Below are 14,224 nucleotides of genomic sequence, written 5' to 3' on the forward strand. Positions count from 1 at the left end.
TGTTTACCTCTGGATAACATGAAAACAGCCTAACCAGCTTTGCTGCCAACAATTACATTATGTTTTTTTGCCAATGTTTATCAACACTGGCCATATTCAATGGGTGTTGTACACTTTAGCTTAAGACATGTAGCTAGCTAGATCAGTAAACAATGAACCTAGCTAGGTAAACAACATGTAAGATCACACACATCACGTAACGTTAGCTAACAAGCCAGCCAGCTTACGTTAGCTAGTTAAACAACAATGAACATAGTGCCAAATCATGTTGTTACTACCCTGCATGAATCTTCTGGGAGCTAACCAACAAGGTTTAATGTTAGCTAGTAATCTGGAGACAGGTGTTTTATTAATCTCTTTAGCTATCATACTCTAATTCCGCTGATTTCAAAACTCGATCCTCCAGGAAATGGAGAGCAACACATATGCAGCTCCACTACATGATACATTTTTTTTTAAAGTCACGTTTGACAGGATTACAACACAGACTGACCTGCTCGAATTGACAGCCCTCTATATGGCAGACCAATCCAAACTCCTCACTCTGCATATCCAGCCCACTCATTATGTCAGCCAATCATGGCTAGTGGGAAGGTTGCTTACTTTTTCTGTTGCTTAACTAACAAGGCTTGTATGTTAACAATTGTATAAGTATTCACAGATGGCATACAAGTTTGTTATTAAGGCACATGAAAGTTCACGTTCCAAAAAATAAATATATAAATGTTTCTCCTGTGAAGTGGTGACTTGCGACATACCCCTACTTTCCTGAAACGGGTCAATATTATTTTCGTGCACTTTCATTTACATATTTCATGACGTGACTATGAGATGTGGCTATATCTATGGGGATTTTTATTTAATTGAGACTGCTAGCTAGCTACATGTTGTATTGGTATAGCTAGCTAGCTAGCTCATGCTGCTAATATTAGCTAGCTATCTAACGTTATCTTGCTAGCAATTACTGTGAAGTCACCGAAATTATTTGAAATAACAATTGAGGTAGTTATGTAATCTACCTCAATGCTTAACTACTGCAAACTCATTTAAATTATAATAAATAAAGGTTATCTTACTCATTCGCTGTCCAGTATTACCACAAGTATCCATTTGATTAGCAAATTCCATTACATGTGTGGTTGCTGTGATACAGAAACACTTCTAACCAAACAAGTGCATGCTCACTGAATTAAACGGTAACTACACTGAAAAATCAAAGTTTCTTAGATTTTTATCCATACCTCAAAAGTGGTCCCCTGATTCGGTTTAAGTGTTGTTGTGAAGACAAAAAATCACATTGTGCAGTTTTTCTATTAAAAAAGTGTGAAAATAACTTGGGGAAGCCAGAAAAAACTGTGAGAAATTCGAAACCTGGGAAAACAAAACCCAGAGAACTGAATTTGGGAAAATGATATAGAATTAGCTAAAAAAAAATACAAACAGATTTTAAAAAGGCCCTACTAGCATATGCCATCCTGCAGCACAGCAAGTTGAGGTCAGGTCCAATACTGACTATGCACCCTAGAGGGAAAGAGGTTGGGCCATCCAATAACTGTTTTTGAGTAATATAATATATGCCATATAATATGTACACTTTTATCCAAAGAGACTTATAGACATGTGTGGATACATTTTTACGTATTGGTGGTCCTGGGAATCTAACCCACTATCCTGGAATTACAATACTCTACCAAGAGGCATGATATGGTTATAAATGTTTGTGAAGCCTCAATTTAATATTATTTTATAAAAGCAGTGCTTATGCCACCCTTTATAATGCACAGGTTTATGCCATAGTAGATTATTTGACATTGGTGGTTATGTCACACAGTTATGCCACATTTATGAACTCTTTATTGAGCATGACATATGGTTATAGATGATTTGTGACAGATTTATGTTGTGTCAAATAAAATGCAAGTTGGAACCAAATACGGTTCTTGAAAGCGATGTCATAGGGAACCATTCATCGTCTCTGAAGAACCATAAATGGATGGTTCTATGAAGAACTGCTCATCATTTAAAGCAGGACCAAAATATGTATTGTATTGTCTTAAAAAATTACATTTTAATGACAACATATTCACTTAGGATCTCACTTGGTGAAGGCCACAGGAGTGAAAATGAATGAATGCAACAACCATGTATCTGTCACTAACAAGCACAGTCATGAGTGGTACTGGTAACTATACAATTCACTCTAAGGGGACACAGAAAAATATGCAAATAAGCTTAAAATCCTACTGCAGGGCTATTCAATTTGGGTCCTGGAGGGCCAATACATTTTTGTTTTTTTACATTTTTGTATGGTTCTTCATAGAACCATCCCATTTATGGTTCTTCAGAGACGCTGAATGGTTGCCTATGACATCGCTTTCAAGAACCGCATTTGGTTCCAACTTGCATTTTATTTGAACCTCTACGGGATCGGTGTCGCTAAACCGGGACGGTCGTTGCTAATGTGACTAGAATGACATTGTAAGTAACAACAAACTTTCCAGGACATAGACATGTCTTTCATTCATCTTACATTCTTGTTAATCTAACTACACTGTCCAATTTACAGTAGCTATTACAGTGAAAAAATACCATGCTATTGTTTGAGAGTGCACAACAACAAAACACTTTTATCATGGCAACTGGTTTGATACATTCACCTCTGAAGGTAAATAATATACTTACATTCAGTAATCTTGCTCTGATTTGTCATCTTGACGGTCCCAGAGATTTAAAGGTATTGTAGCATAGTTTTGTTTGATAAAATCCATTTTTATATTCAAATGTAGGAAATGTATGTTTGAACCCCTGCTGTCTCTGAATAAAGAAAAACCCTTGACTGATTAGGTGTGTCCAAACTTTTGACTGGTACTGTATATATTTGTTGCAATAGTTGGAGTAAGTTCTCAAGTAAAAAAAAAACGAGTACTTTTTTGAAGTAAAATAGTTAAGTCTTTCCTTATCCAAGAAAATGATTGCATTATGCAAATTGTAACCATGAATATTAAACGAACGATGTTAGGTATCACAAATGAAGAACCATTGTTCTGAAAGTGCAATGGAAAGTGGTTTAATTTCATTCTAATTCTATGTGCTTTAAAAATGTTCACCTTTTCCCTAAAGTACCGGCGGGTTTGGGTTCATTGGTGGGCATTACAACCACACGCTAACAATGAAGGGTCTCCCTCGTGTTGGCACAGTTCATGAATCATCGGCCCCTAATGCACTACGCGATTAGTGAGGTACCATGTCTGTTGGGCTTTGCCAGATTATGAGTTCTATTTAAAACAAATGCCCCCTGCAGATTCCTTTCCTTGCCTGATATGAAATGAAAATGTGTATAACTAACACCAATTTATTGAGCGACTTTAAAGTTTTACACAGTCTTTTAGTGATGTCTATGATCCTGGCAAAACTATTTGAAAAATGTCAACCCTCTTGACATTTCAGAATTCCTAAATAAAATGCAAGTATTCAACAGGTGACATACTCACATACATATGGGGTAAAGATAAATGTCCTGTTTCAAAATGCAAATGGTCTTGTGGTTTTTATGGATGAAACGACTGACAAGCAATACGATCTAGTTATAAAAGGGACATAGACCACTGTTTCAAATCTAATGACACCATTTAATTTGAATACATTTACTTAATCACCAGCTGCTGTCATGCTAAGGTTGTTGAATTACAAGTTGATCATGCTTGTCGGTCATGGAAAACAAATATACGATAATATTCAATTGATGGTTTACTAATTACTAATCACTAATTGATGAATCCAAAATGGGATAGGACACTGCAGATACTGTATTGTAAGGACATACAAAGAGACATATCTTTCAATCACTCTTTATTACAATTTTACAGGAGGTTAGTGTTTCATACTTCAAGTAAATTACATCAATCTAAATGTGATCTTAGTTGGAAATGGACAGAACTGTTCTTGAATGCTCCATCCTCGCTGTCTTCTTGCTTTTTGTGAAGAATTATCTCACAGTTCTTTATTTATGTGGCATCCGTTTCTTCGACATCTAGGGAAACAAAGTGTCAATGTCAGAAGTCTACTTTATGTTGTATTATACTGTGTCTACAGTATATTACAATGATGCATCAGAAATGAGCAACATTGTCTCCATACATTTATAAGTACCACTTCAGGAAAGCTTTCCGTTTGTCAGCCAATACTCTCATCTTAACATTTCTTTCATATACTTTGGCATATCTTTTTACAACATATTACAAGGAGACATCAATTCAATATCTTTAGACGAAACAAGGACATTGCCATTAGAAATACAATGAATACATTATCTAACCTAAAATATGAATATGAATACTTACTACATCATATGGTCTCAATCTCTCTGGGATATGGGCATCTGTCTCCTCAGGAAGAGCCATTACACCACCTGTGTCCATCATCTTGATAGCAATATGTAAGAGGAATTTGTAATGTTATTACCCATATACTCGATATGCAACACCCTCAAAGAGCTTCTTAACTTTGCCTATGTACTCTTGAAAAGACTGCTTCTTGAACAAATATCCCACTCCAAAAATGATGGCCATTTCTGAGATACTGGATCTGGCAAGCCTGGCACGACAATCATACCATGCTCAAAGTCGATTTGGTCACTCGTTTTGCCCATTCTGATGTTCAATCGAACAGTAACGGAATACCTTGTTGCTTGTCTGCCTGCATTATATAGCAAACCACGGCCACGTGACTCACTGTCTGTTGGAGCGATACATTTTTGTGAACGGGGAACTGACCCATGAGTGTATGTATATATATATATATATATATATATATACACACATGTTCACAGGTTTTCAAGGCACAGTAGATTTACTTAAAGGACAATTACATGTATGTTCAGGTAGACATAGTTACTTACATACAGGTAAACATAGGGTAAATAGTACTTGCCCTGATGGTGGCCTCCAGCTCCCCAACACTTCTCTTTCCTCCAGGTAGCCACCCATACGACCAATGCTGAGAGAAAGTGACCTGAGCTATCAACGCCAACATCACCACCTGCACAACCGTTTTGCTGCTAAGATCCATGGAAGCTGGGAAAAAAAGGCAGTAAAATACAAGCCACATTTGATAGTCCAAAATATTTTATCATAAATCAAATATAGTTTTGGATTGTCTTGCAATGATTACCTATTGAACATGCACTTAGTAGATATTATCAACACATAAATCAGTTAACAATTTTAAATGTACTTGAAAGCATATGAATGAATAACATACTGTCCGTTCGGTCTATTCCTTCTTACAGTGTGGTGGGAATAATCATGGGTCCTTTTTATAAGGGTCGTTAGAAATGGAACAGTCTGTGTCATTAGGATTATAATCCCTTCTCCACAGGTGTGACACACTAAGTGCCTAATGGAGACTAAACGTCACCAACGGGACCTGCTTAGTGCATAAGCTTCAAACTGAATTTAATGGAAACAAACAAATTCGTAATGTGTTAAGAGGTGACGTCAGTGTAGATATTATAAATATGTAATGCTTGTAAATTAAATAATATATTTGTCTCAATAAAAAATGTACTTTGATACAAGTGGCAGCTGGTGGGAGGAGCTATAGGAGGACAGGCTCATTGTAATGGCTGGAATGGAATAAAAGGAACGGAGTCAAACATGTGGTTTCCATATGTTTGATACCGTTCCATCAGTTCCATTTCAACCATTACAATGAGCTCGTCCACCTATAGCTCCACCCACCAGCCTCCACTGTTTGATACACATGTTTTGTATCTTTTACAAATATTCAGAAATGAATGGCAAATTAGTTTATTTTCATTGCATTTATTGCACTCAGAATAGAAAAATGTAAACTTTATACAGACTTATGATTGGGGCGGCAGGTAACCTAGTGGTTAGAGCTTTGGACTAGTAACCGAAAGGTTGCAAGATCAAATTCCCAAGCTGACAATGTACAAAATATGTTGTTCTTCCCCTGAACAAGGCAGTTAACCCACTGTTCCTAGGCTGTCATTGAAAATAAGAATTTATTCTTAACTGACTTGCCTAGTTAAATTAAGGTAAAAAAATATATATAAGAGGCTGTACAGGAACTTGCTTGTGTACTACAGCAACCACTAGTCTTAATTTCATACTCAGTACATAAGACTGATTCTAAATGAAGACACAATCCTTATATCTTTACCTAATACAGTTTGCCATTTAGCTTACAGTTATTAGTACATACAGGTGGTCCTGAGAATCGAACCCACTACTATACTGGCATTGCAAGTGCCATCCTCTACCAACAGAGCTACAGATAACCACTCCTTAGAGGTTATGAATGCATAAATGTACCTTTGGTATGAAAAGGATAGCCTAACAACACTTAATAACCAGGTAACCAAGTAATTCAAATTTGTGTTAAATTACATTTATGATCATATACTGTGTATATATATTTCACAGTAAATGACAGTACATTGAAATTCCAGAAACTAGCATCCTGAAATTTGCTATTGTCAATAACCAGGTGGCAGGTAGCCGAACGTGTTGCCTAGCGGTTGGGCTAGTAACTGAAAAACCACTGGTTCGAAATCCCTGAGGCAACTAGGTGACAAAACTGTTAAAGTGCCCTTGAGCAACACACTTCACCATAATTGCACCGTAAGTTGCTCTGTATAAGAGTGTCTGCTTAATGATACTAATAATCAAGTTAATTAGTGATTGATATGAGGGCACTATGACTGAACACTCCTTATCAAGAGGAAATTGATGCCTGTTTCTAAATTATACTTTTCAAGTTGAGAACTCTATAAAACAGAATAAATCATATATTTTTGGTATTATAATAATTTCCCTTAACACCAATCATGTTTATTACAGAGATGAAGGATGTTTTATTAACTATATGGAAACAGTAAAATGTATATTTAACTATTTAACTAACTTCTTAATTTAGTCTTGAAAAACATAAAAACAGTCTGCTGGCTTAGCTATCTATGTCTACTTGAAGTTGAAGTCACTTGTTGACTATTTTTTCTTGATCAGAAAGGTTTTCTAATCTTTGTATGGCACTGCTTCATGCAAACGCTGAAATGTTAGGTCCAATATTTTGAAAAGCATACAAATGCTATATATATATAGATATATATTCTACCTTTAAAAAGTTATTACAACTGTATGTACAGTACCAGTCAAAAGTTTGGAGACACCTACTCATTCCAGGGTGTTTCTTTATTTGTACTATTTTCTACATTGTAGAATAATAGTGAAGACATCAACACTATTAAATAACACATATAGAATCATGTAGTAACCAAAAACGTGTTAAATAAACAAATCAAAATATATGTTATATTTGAGATTTCCAAGAGTGTGCAAAGCTGTCATCAAGGCAAAGGGTGGTTGTAGAATCTCAAATATATTTTGATTTGATTAACACTTTATTTGGTCACGACATGATTCCATATATGTTATTTCATAGTTTTGATGTCTTCACTATTATTCTACAATGTAGAAAATAGCACAAATAAAGAAAAAACAATACTGTTGATTTAAAAAAAACATCATACACAGCAAATATTAAATGGCACTTAAGTCACTTGTAAGGTCAGTAATACAATGACAAACTCTTATGGCAGGTTGTGTATCTTCACAACAGCAGTTTTTTTTGTCCAATCTGTGGACTTCCACAGTATGTGCCATAGCTATGGTACAGACCTCAGGCAACAAAAGGCAATCTCGTGGTAATGTTTTAACATACTCAAAATGTACATTAAATTCTACATTATATAAATAGATAAAGATTATATGCATAAGTTAATCAATATACACTGAGTGTACAAAACATTAAGGACACCTGCACTTTCCATGACATAGACTGATCAGGTGCACCTCAATATCAGGAAGCTGTCCTTAATGTTTTATACACTCAGCGTATATACACAATGTTAACATAATTAACCATTCATTCCCATTTTTGATCAACTGGTCTTAGGTTTTCAATTCAAAACGTTTGACATCCAAATACTGAGGACACAAAGCTAGTTGAAAAGTCCATGACTAAATAGACATAATATTACATTTTATTTTGGGCTGTTTTGAACGAGCTAACAAAAAAACAGACAGAGATACAAACAAATATATTACAATATGGAACAATAAGTTTAAGTACTGTGTTTAAGTGCAAAGCGTAAAAAGAGCGATCTAACAAAATGGTATATGCCTGTTGGAAAAATACATGGGTATATGTAGCAGATATTGTCATTTGAAATTGGCATAGTCTGAGAAAATGTCAACAAAATCTTGAACCACTCTGTAGCAGAAGTCATATTGTTCCTGAAACAACAAACAAAACACACAACACAAACATAAATCACTGAAATACATCATTGTCATTCTATTGAAGATCATTTGAATATGTCACCTTTATACTGTATCTTTTAATGAATTTAGACTACTATCATGCATTAAATCTCTATGATAGAAATTGTATCCAAACATTGCAAACAATGTGTTGATGCTACGATATGTAATACCTACCACAGTCTGAACCATGTGTGGTCTCTTCATGCGTAAACTCTTGACTGTCTGAAACACGTCCAGTAGGCCCTCGGCTTTCACCCGCTCCAGAATATTACTCAGGGCGATGAATGTCCCAGTCCGACCCGCACCAGCACTGAGAAATAAACCCAGGACAGAATCGTCATTATCTACAGCATCAATTAACTACCATTAGAGGGTATTGAAATGATGTGCTTATAACTGAATGTGAATCAAAGGAGTATACTACATTACATACACCCTCAGGGTTCTACCAGTTCACTGTCGTGCTGTTTGGGCTGCATTGAGCGCCAAAGCAATGCACTGATTTCACAACATTCAGGTAAGTTACACTACACGACTAAAAGTATGTGGACACCTCTTCGCCGAAGATCTCATTCCAAAATCATGGGCATTAATATGGAATTGGTCACCCCATTGCTGCTATAACAGTCTCAACTCTTCTGGGAAGGCTTTCCACTAGATGTTGGAACATTGCTGCGGGGACTTGCTTCCCGTTCAGCCACAAGAGCATTAGTGAGGTCGGGCACTGATGTTGGGCGATTAAGCCTGGCTCGCAGTCGGAGTTCCAATACAACTCAAAGGTGTTCCATGGGGTTGAGGTCAGGGCTCATTGCAGGATCATTCAAGTTCTTCCACAGCGAGCGACAAACCATTTCTGCATGGACCTCACTTCGTGCATGGGGACAATGGCATGCTGAAACAGGAAAGGGCCTTCCCCAAACTGTTGCCAAGGCCTAAGGGGCCAAGTCCGAACCATGAAAAACAGCCCCAGACCATTATTCCTCCTCCACCAAACTTTACAGTTGGAAAGGTGGCATCCTATGACGGTGCCACGTTGAAAGTCACTGAGCTCTCCAGTAAAGCCATTCTGCAGCCAATGTGTGTCTATGGAGCTTACATGGCGGGATGCTTGATTTTATATACCTGTCAGTAACGGGTGTGGTTGCAATAGCCAAATCCACAAATTGAAAGAGGTGTCCACATACTTTTGTATATATAGTGTATCTTGTTAGAGGTTGATAAGAGATATCTCTAACAGTAGAGCTCTGAGATCTACACCTTCCTAGTCTCCCATTTCCCTAGCCATAGGGCTATACTGCAAACGTAACAGCTTACAGTGGCGTCCTTTCCCATTTGTATTGAAAACAATTAGTTGGAGAAAAGGTGACCTTTGAATAATAGTACTAATAATCAGCCTCCCTTAAAGAGACACTAATCCAAACGGTAGCACTAATAAATCTGCTATCTCTCACTCTCTTTGGATTGAGTCAGTGCTTACAATGCTGGTGAGAGCGAGAGAGGAGAGAGGGCGATTGTAATGGGCAAGCACCCATTCCCAACGGATGAGAAAAAGCTTTAAAAAGCCCCTCTTTAGACAGGCCCTGATGAAGGAATACGAGAGAGTGATGACACCATTTCCTGTCGTTAGCTCATTCTATCAGATTAATCAAAGCGCGAGTCGTAGGAGATTTCACTTTGAGAGGTTTTAATTGACTGTGAATCAGTGGATTGGATCAATCCCAGTGGGGCGTGCTGCATGATAAGTACTTTACCTGGAGCTACGTATGTTCTGATCAGAGCTTTCACAGCAGTCTTTCACACAAGTAGTAATAAAGAGTTGGCCTGTAGAACAGTCTACAAAGGCTAAATGTACCATTTATTGAAACTGACATGACCAAAATGGAAAAAAAGTGATCTATATTCTTTAAAACATAATTTTGCGTTTGGTATGATCCAAATGTGTTTTTTTTTACCCCCTAGATTCGATTGACGCAGTACATACCAAATATATATATCCCCATCAAAATCTGTCAGTTTAAGCTAGAGATATATAAAAAATTTTTTTGCATTGGATGTGTCTCAATCCACCGCATCTGCCAGTGCACTTCCACATCTTTGGTGAAAAGTAGTAGAGCTAGCACAAAAACGTCTGTAACATCCAAATGGTTTGACCTACAAACTAGTATGACCACTCTATGCTCTACGACCCCTGAAGGTAACCTGTACCAGTTTTAAAAAACAAATGAAATATGATGGTAATTTTGTGTCTACCCCAAAAAGGGGTTAAATATGTGTAAAAAAAAAGAAATACATATATTTCATGAGTTTTTTTTATATCTCCTAGATATACTGTAGGACAGATACTTTAAAACCTTGTTTTTTCATTATTTATTTTTTGACTGTCCTTTTTGCTATTTATGAATGCGTTATTCAATGCGTTTCTATGGGTTTTAGTAGTAAAGGCCAAAATCAATATTTTCTCAAATAATTTTGGGATATTTTTTTTTACACCTAAATTGGGTCCTAAAATTCTAAATCCAATAACTAAATGATCCATAGAATAACCATCTGAAAAAAACAAACATATGTCAGCTTTGCACCCCCCAGCCCCCCACACCCCTCAACGTCTTGCGCTCTACAGAATTAAAAGGGCAGTAGTAATGAGGCTACCAGATTTGGTGTGTGTGTACAGTACATGTACCTTACCTGCAATGTACTATGATAGGGTGGTTTCCAGACTGTTGTTGCTGTCTCTGCACTGAAGCAATGATGTCGATCATTCCCTTTCCCTCTGCCGGTATTCCGATCTCAGGCCAGCCGTGGAAATGAAAGTGTCGGACGTGCCTTGACTGTTTTTCCTGTCGATGGGAAACATATGTGATTCATCATTACATACATTCGTATACCTGGTAACAATAAAGGTAAACCTAACATGAACTTGAACTAATTAACTTCAAGATAAGACACACATTTAGATAACAGAATGCCATTGATTAGAGGACCAAACCCAGTGATCCTCAAGGACAAAAATAAAGAATAAAGAATATATTTAAAATACATCCATATCGGATAGCTCGCGTGCTTGTTTATGTAAAGGAAACTTACTGGTCCATATGTGAGGACCATGTCCTTCAGAGTGAAAGTGTCACATAGGGCATCCCCCTTCAGCTCCAAAGTGTAGTCTTCAAATGTCGCAGTGCCCTCTGCTGGCCAGTACTGGAAACATTTGTCCTGGAGAAAGTGACAGATAAATGTCAGGCAGGGGTGTCAAACATAAAGCCCACAGGTGGGAAAAACAACCTACATCTATATTGAAATGACTAATAATAAATCGAAACTGTGTAGAAATTATAATGGTTGAAAATAAAATATAATGAAAATGGATCAACATTTATAGTCTCTCTGTTCAGCTTAATAAAAATTCCCGAAATTAAAGCTACAGATTCAGGCCACATTGAAAATACAGAAAAACGATGGATAGAAATGTCTTTGCTAATTTTGACGACAAGGAATGTTTGAGCGGACTTACAGACCACTAAAGTGGTCCCACGGGGCAAAATGTATTTGACACCCTGATGTAAGGCAATTCTACATGGACATTTCTGTAGAAGACTATAGAACATTTTAACCTCCCAAAAATTCAAAGATAAATAAATATGTTGTGTATCACTAGTAGAGGCAGCTAACTAGCAACGTGCATGCCCAGCCCACCTGAGGATCTCTTTTTCCTGTATATGAGGGGTGCAAAATCGACATGTCACTTATATCTCGTTGGATTGATTGCTTTCATTTTACACTGTTGGCTCTTTCCCACTCTTGCTTGTGCCATTTTTCCCCCCCATTAACTTTAAGACCTCGGAAACATTTGAAATGACCTGTTAAACACATTATAGTAATGGCTGAAATGGGCTCAGTGGAATACAATGGTGTTGGAATACAATGAAAAAGTAAACATTTAATAAAATTGACATTTTTACAAATGAGATGTGCTGAAATTAAAGCAATTACCGAATATGAACACTCGGATTATAGTGATACTGATCTCTCAAACAATGTAAAGCAGGGGTCTCCAACCTTTTCTAGCATGAGAGCTACTTCAAAAAAGATATATATGCTACAAAAAATATATATAATTCTAGCTTTTAAATAGACACATTATTCTCTTCTCCTCTCCCCTGCAACTCTTCCCCAGGTCCTTAACGCACAAAAGAAAGTAGTGCACTATATTTTATAAACAACTGTAAGGGGGGGCCCTATAAAATAATTTTAAAATATATTTTCCCAAATTATGTCTCCATTTTATTTTTCACTCTTAAAATTACAATTGTTCATAGAGAAACAACAAAATTGGATGTTCTGAGTCCATGTCAATTCTTAAATCACATCGACATGTTGGAGACCCCTGATGTAAAGTATGCATAGATAGGTGTAATCTACAGCCAAGCATTTTGTTTTTAAATCGCGGGGGTATCCTTCTCTACACACTTATTAAATTATGCAAGGGAATGTGACAACAACAGTAATTCATAATTAATGAGGCAGCATAGACAGTGCAGGTTAGCACTGTGGTAGGCCTAAACAGAGGAAGTCTTTGGTGGTTGCAGCCCTGTTATATAATGTATGCAAATACACCCAGTATATACAAATAAGGCACATATAATTCATTTAAAAAATACCCGATATACTAAGAAAATGTACATTAGGAAAAAAAGGTGACAATTTACAATGAGTGAACTCCATTCATTATGTCTGTGCCAGTACAATGTGTTATGTGCTATAATTCCATTAATATAAGATTTTAAAAACGCAAGAAGTTCAGAGGATCGTCATCCATTGTCCAACTGCAGCATTCATCAGAATTGTATTTTAAACCTTTTAACCATTTTGTCGACTATTGCTAAAATAACCGCTGTTATTTACTGATTAGACTGTAGTTTGCTCTTGCCACAGTGGGATCCGTACCTGTTCCCTCTCCTTGAGTTCAGTGAGCATGACAATAGAGTGACACCTGTACTCCCACACCATCCTCCAGAAGTCCTCCACCGTGTGGGACAGAGGACCTTGGGTAGCGATGAAGTAGTCCTTCTGTCTGTAGCCCTGGAAAAAAAACACTGTTCAGGGCATCATATACGTAAACACATAAACGGCTCTGGAGAATGTTAAATGAGCTTCTAAATACTTACATCAATAAATGATGCATTGATGTAGTCCGTGAACTCTTGGCCCCTTTTCATTGACAATATAACCCGGTTGAAGTCATCTGTGGTAAAGCAAAAACCTTAACAACTTCATTTATTTCCAACAATAGTTCAACTACTTGTGTCGTTTGTGTCATTTAACTACAGTATATTAATTCCAAAAACTAAGACAACTTCAAAGGGTTAACTTGGCAAAATTTTTAGGCCTAAAATGAATTCATATCAAGCATCAATACAGCACTAAGAGTTTGATGGTGGTAGCGTTGTAATGTAATATGGAACAGTTAAGAGTGTCAGAGTATTCCTTACATGGAATGATCTGAAGCACACGGTTCTTCTTCATGTTGGCAGGAAGGTTTCCGGTCCTCATGTTCTCCTTCATTATGCGTACATTGGTCAGTTTCTGAGGAGAGGACATGGAGTGAAATTAGGACTACTTAAGAGAGATGGCTACACTCATTTGAATGTGGCTATAAATGTGAGACAATTTAGGAAAGCAGATATACAGTAAGTGTTTGACTGGCCCTTACCCTGAACTCTTCTTCTAGGCCCAGCCTTTCGAGGGGTGCTCTGGTATTGTGGAGCTTCTGCAGATGGCCTTCCAGAGAGGACACATCCAGCTCTGTGTCACCATATAGATAATACTCCAACAGAGCCTGATAGATGAATGAGTACTGCATCTGAAATGCAGACAGGGTG

General features: G+C 37.0%; 2 protein-coding genes across 3 annotated transcripts in view; both read right to left on the bottom strand.

The window, feature by feature from the left end:
- Positions 1 to 3,860: 3,860 nt before the first annotated feature.
- gnrh3 (gonadotropin-releasing hormone 3) lies at positions 3,861 to 5,586 on the bottom strand. Its single transcript, XM_024422074.1, has 3 exons — positions 4,930 to 5,586; positions 4,341 to 4,421; positions 3,861 to 4,030 (listed from the first exon to the last, which is right to left on the bottom strand). Exons 1-3 carry the CDS (start codon positions 5,104 to 5,106, stop codon positions 4,001 to 4,003), a joined length of 288 nt encoding a protein of 95 aa, XP_024277842.1. The 5' UTR covers positions 5,107 to 5,586; the 3' UTR covers positions 3,861 to 4,000.
- Positions 5,587 to 7,560: 1,974 nt separating this feature from the next.
- LOC112254696 (receptor-type tyrosine-protein phosphatase epsilon) overlaps positions 7,561 to 14,224 on the bottom strand; it is a 55,048-nt gene continuing 48,384 nt past the window's right edge. For both annotated transcript variants that reach the window (XM_024427482.2, XM_024427490.2), the window contains 8 exons: positions 14,056 to 14,205; positions 13,835 to 13,928; positions 13,511 to 13,587; positions 13,290 to 13,424; positions 11,433 to 11,558; positions 11,034 to 11,185; positions 8,523 to 8,658; positions 7,561 to 8,318 (listed from right to left, as the gene is read on the bottom strand). In XM_024427482.2, the coding sequence (XP_024283250.2) occupies positions 8,244 to 8,318; positions 8,523 to 8,658; positions 11,034 to 11,185; positions 11,433 to 11,558; positions 13,290 to 13,424; positions 13,511 to 13,587; positions 13,835 to 13,928; positions 14,056 to 14,205 (945 nt within the window). In that variant the 3' untranslated portion in view covers positions 7,561 to 8,243. The remainder of the gene's footprint in view (positions 8,319 to 8,522; positions 8,659 to 11,033; positions 11,186 to 11,432; positions 11,559 to 13,289; positions 13,425 to 13,510; positions 13,588 to 13,834; positions 13,929 to 14,055; positions 14,206 to 14,224) is intronic.

The sequence above is a fragment of the Oncorhynchus tshawytscha genome, linkage group LG01 (assembly GCF_018296145.1).
Source record: "Oncorhynchus tshawytscha isolate Ot180627B linkage group LG01, Otsh_v2.0, whole genome shotgun sequence".
NCBI classification, from domain to species: Eukaryota; Metazoa; Chordata; class Actinopteri; order Salmoniformes; family Salmonidae; genus Oncorhynchus; species Oncorhynchus tshawytscha.

What these genes read in the sequence shown, in the direction of transcription:
- gnrh3 (XM_024422074.1), bottom strand. Translation starts at nt 5,106, where the DNA reads ATGTGGCTTGTATTTTACTGCCTTTTTTTCCCAGCTTCCATGGATCTT. An exon ending in AGCTGGAGGCCACCATCAGG is followed by an intron (nt 4,422 to 4,929) that starts GCAAGTACTATT and finishes ATTGCTATCAAG; the next exon opens with ATGATGGACACAGGTGGTGT. An exon ending in GATTGAGACCATATGATGTA is followed by an intron (nt 4,031 to 4,340) that starts GTAAGTATTCAT and finishes TTGTTTCCCTAG; the next exon opens with ATGTCGAAGAAACGGATGCC.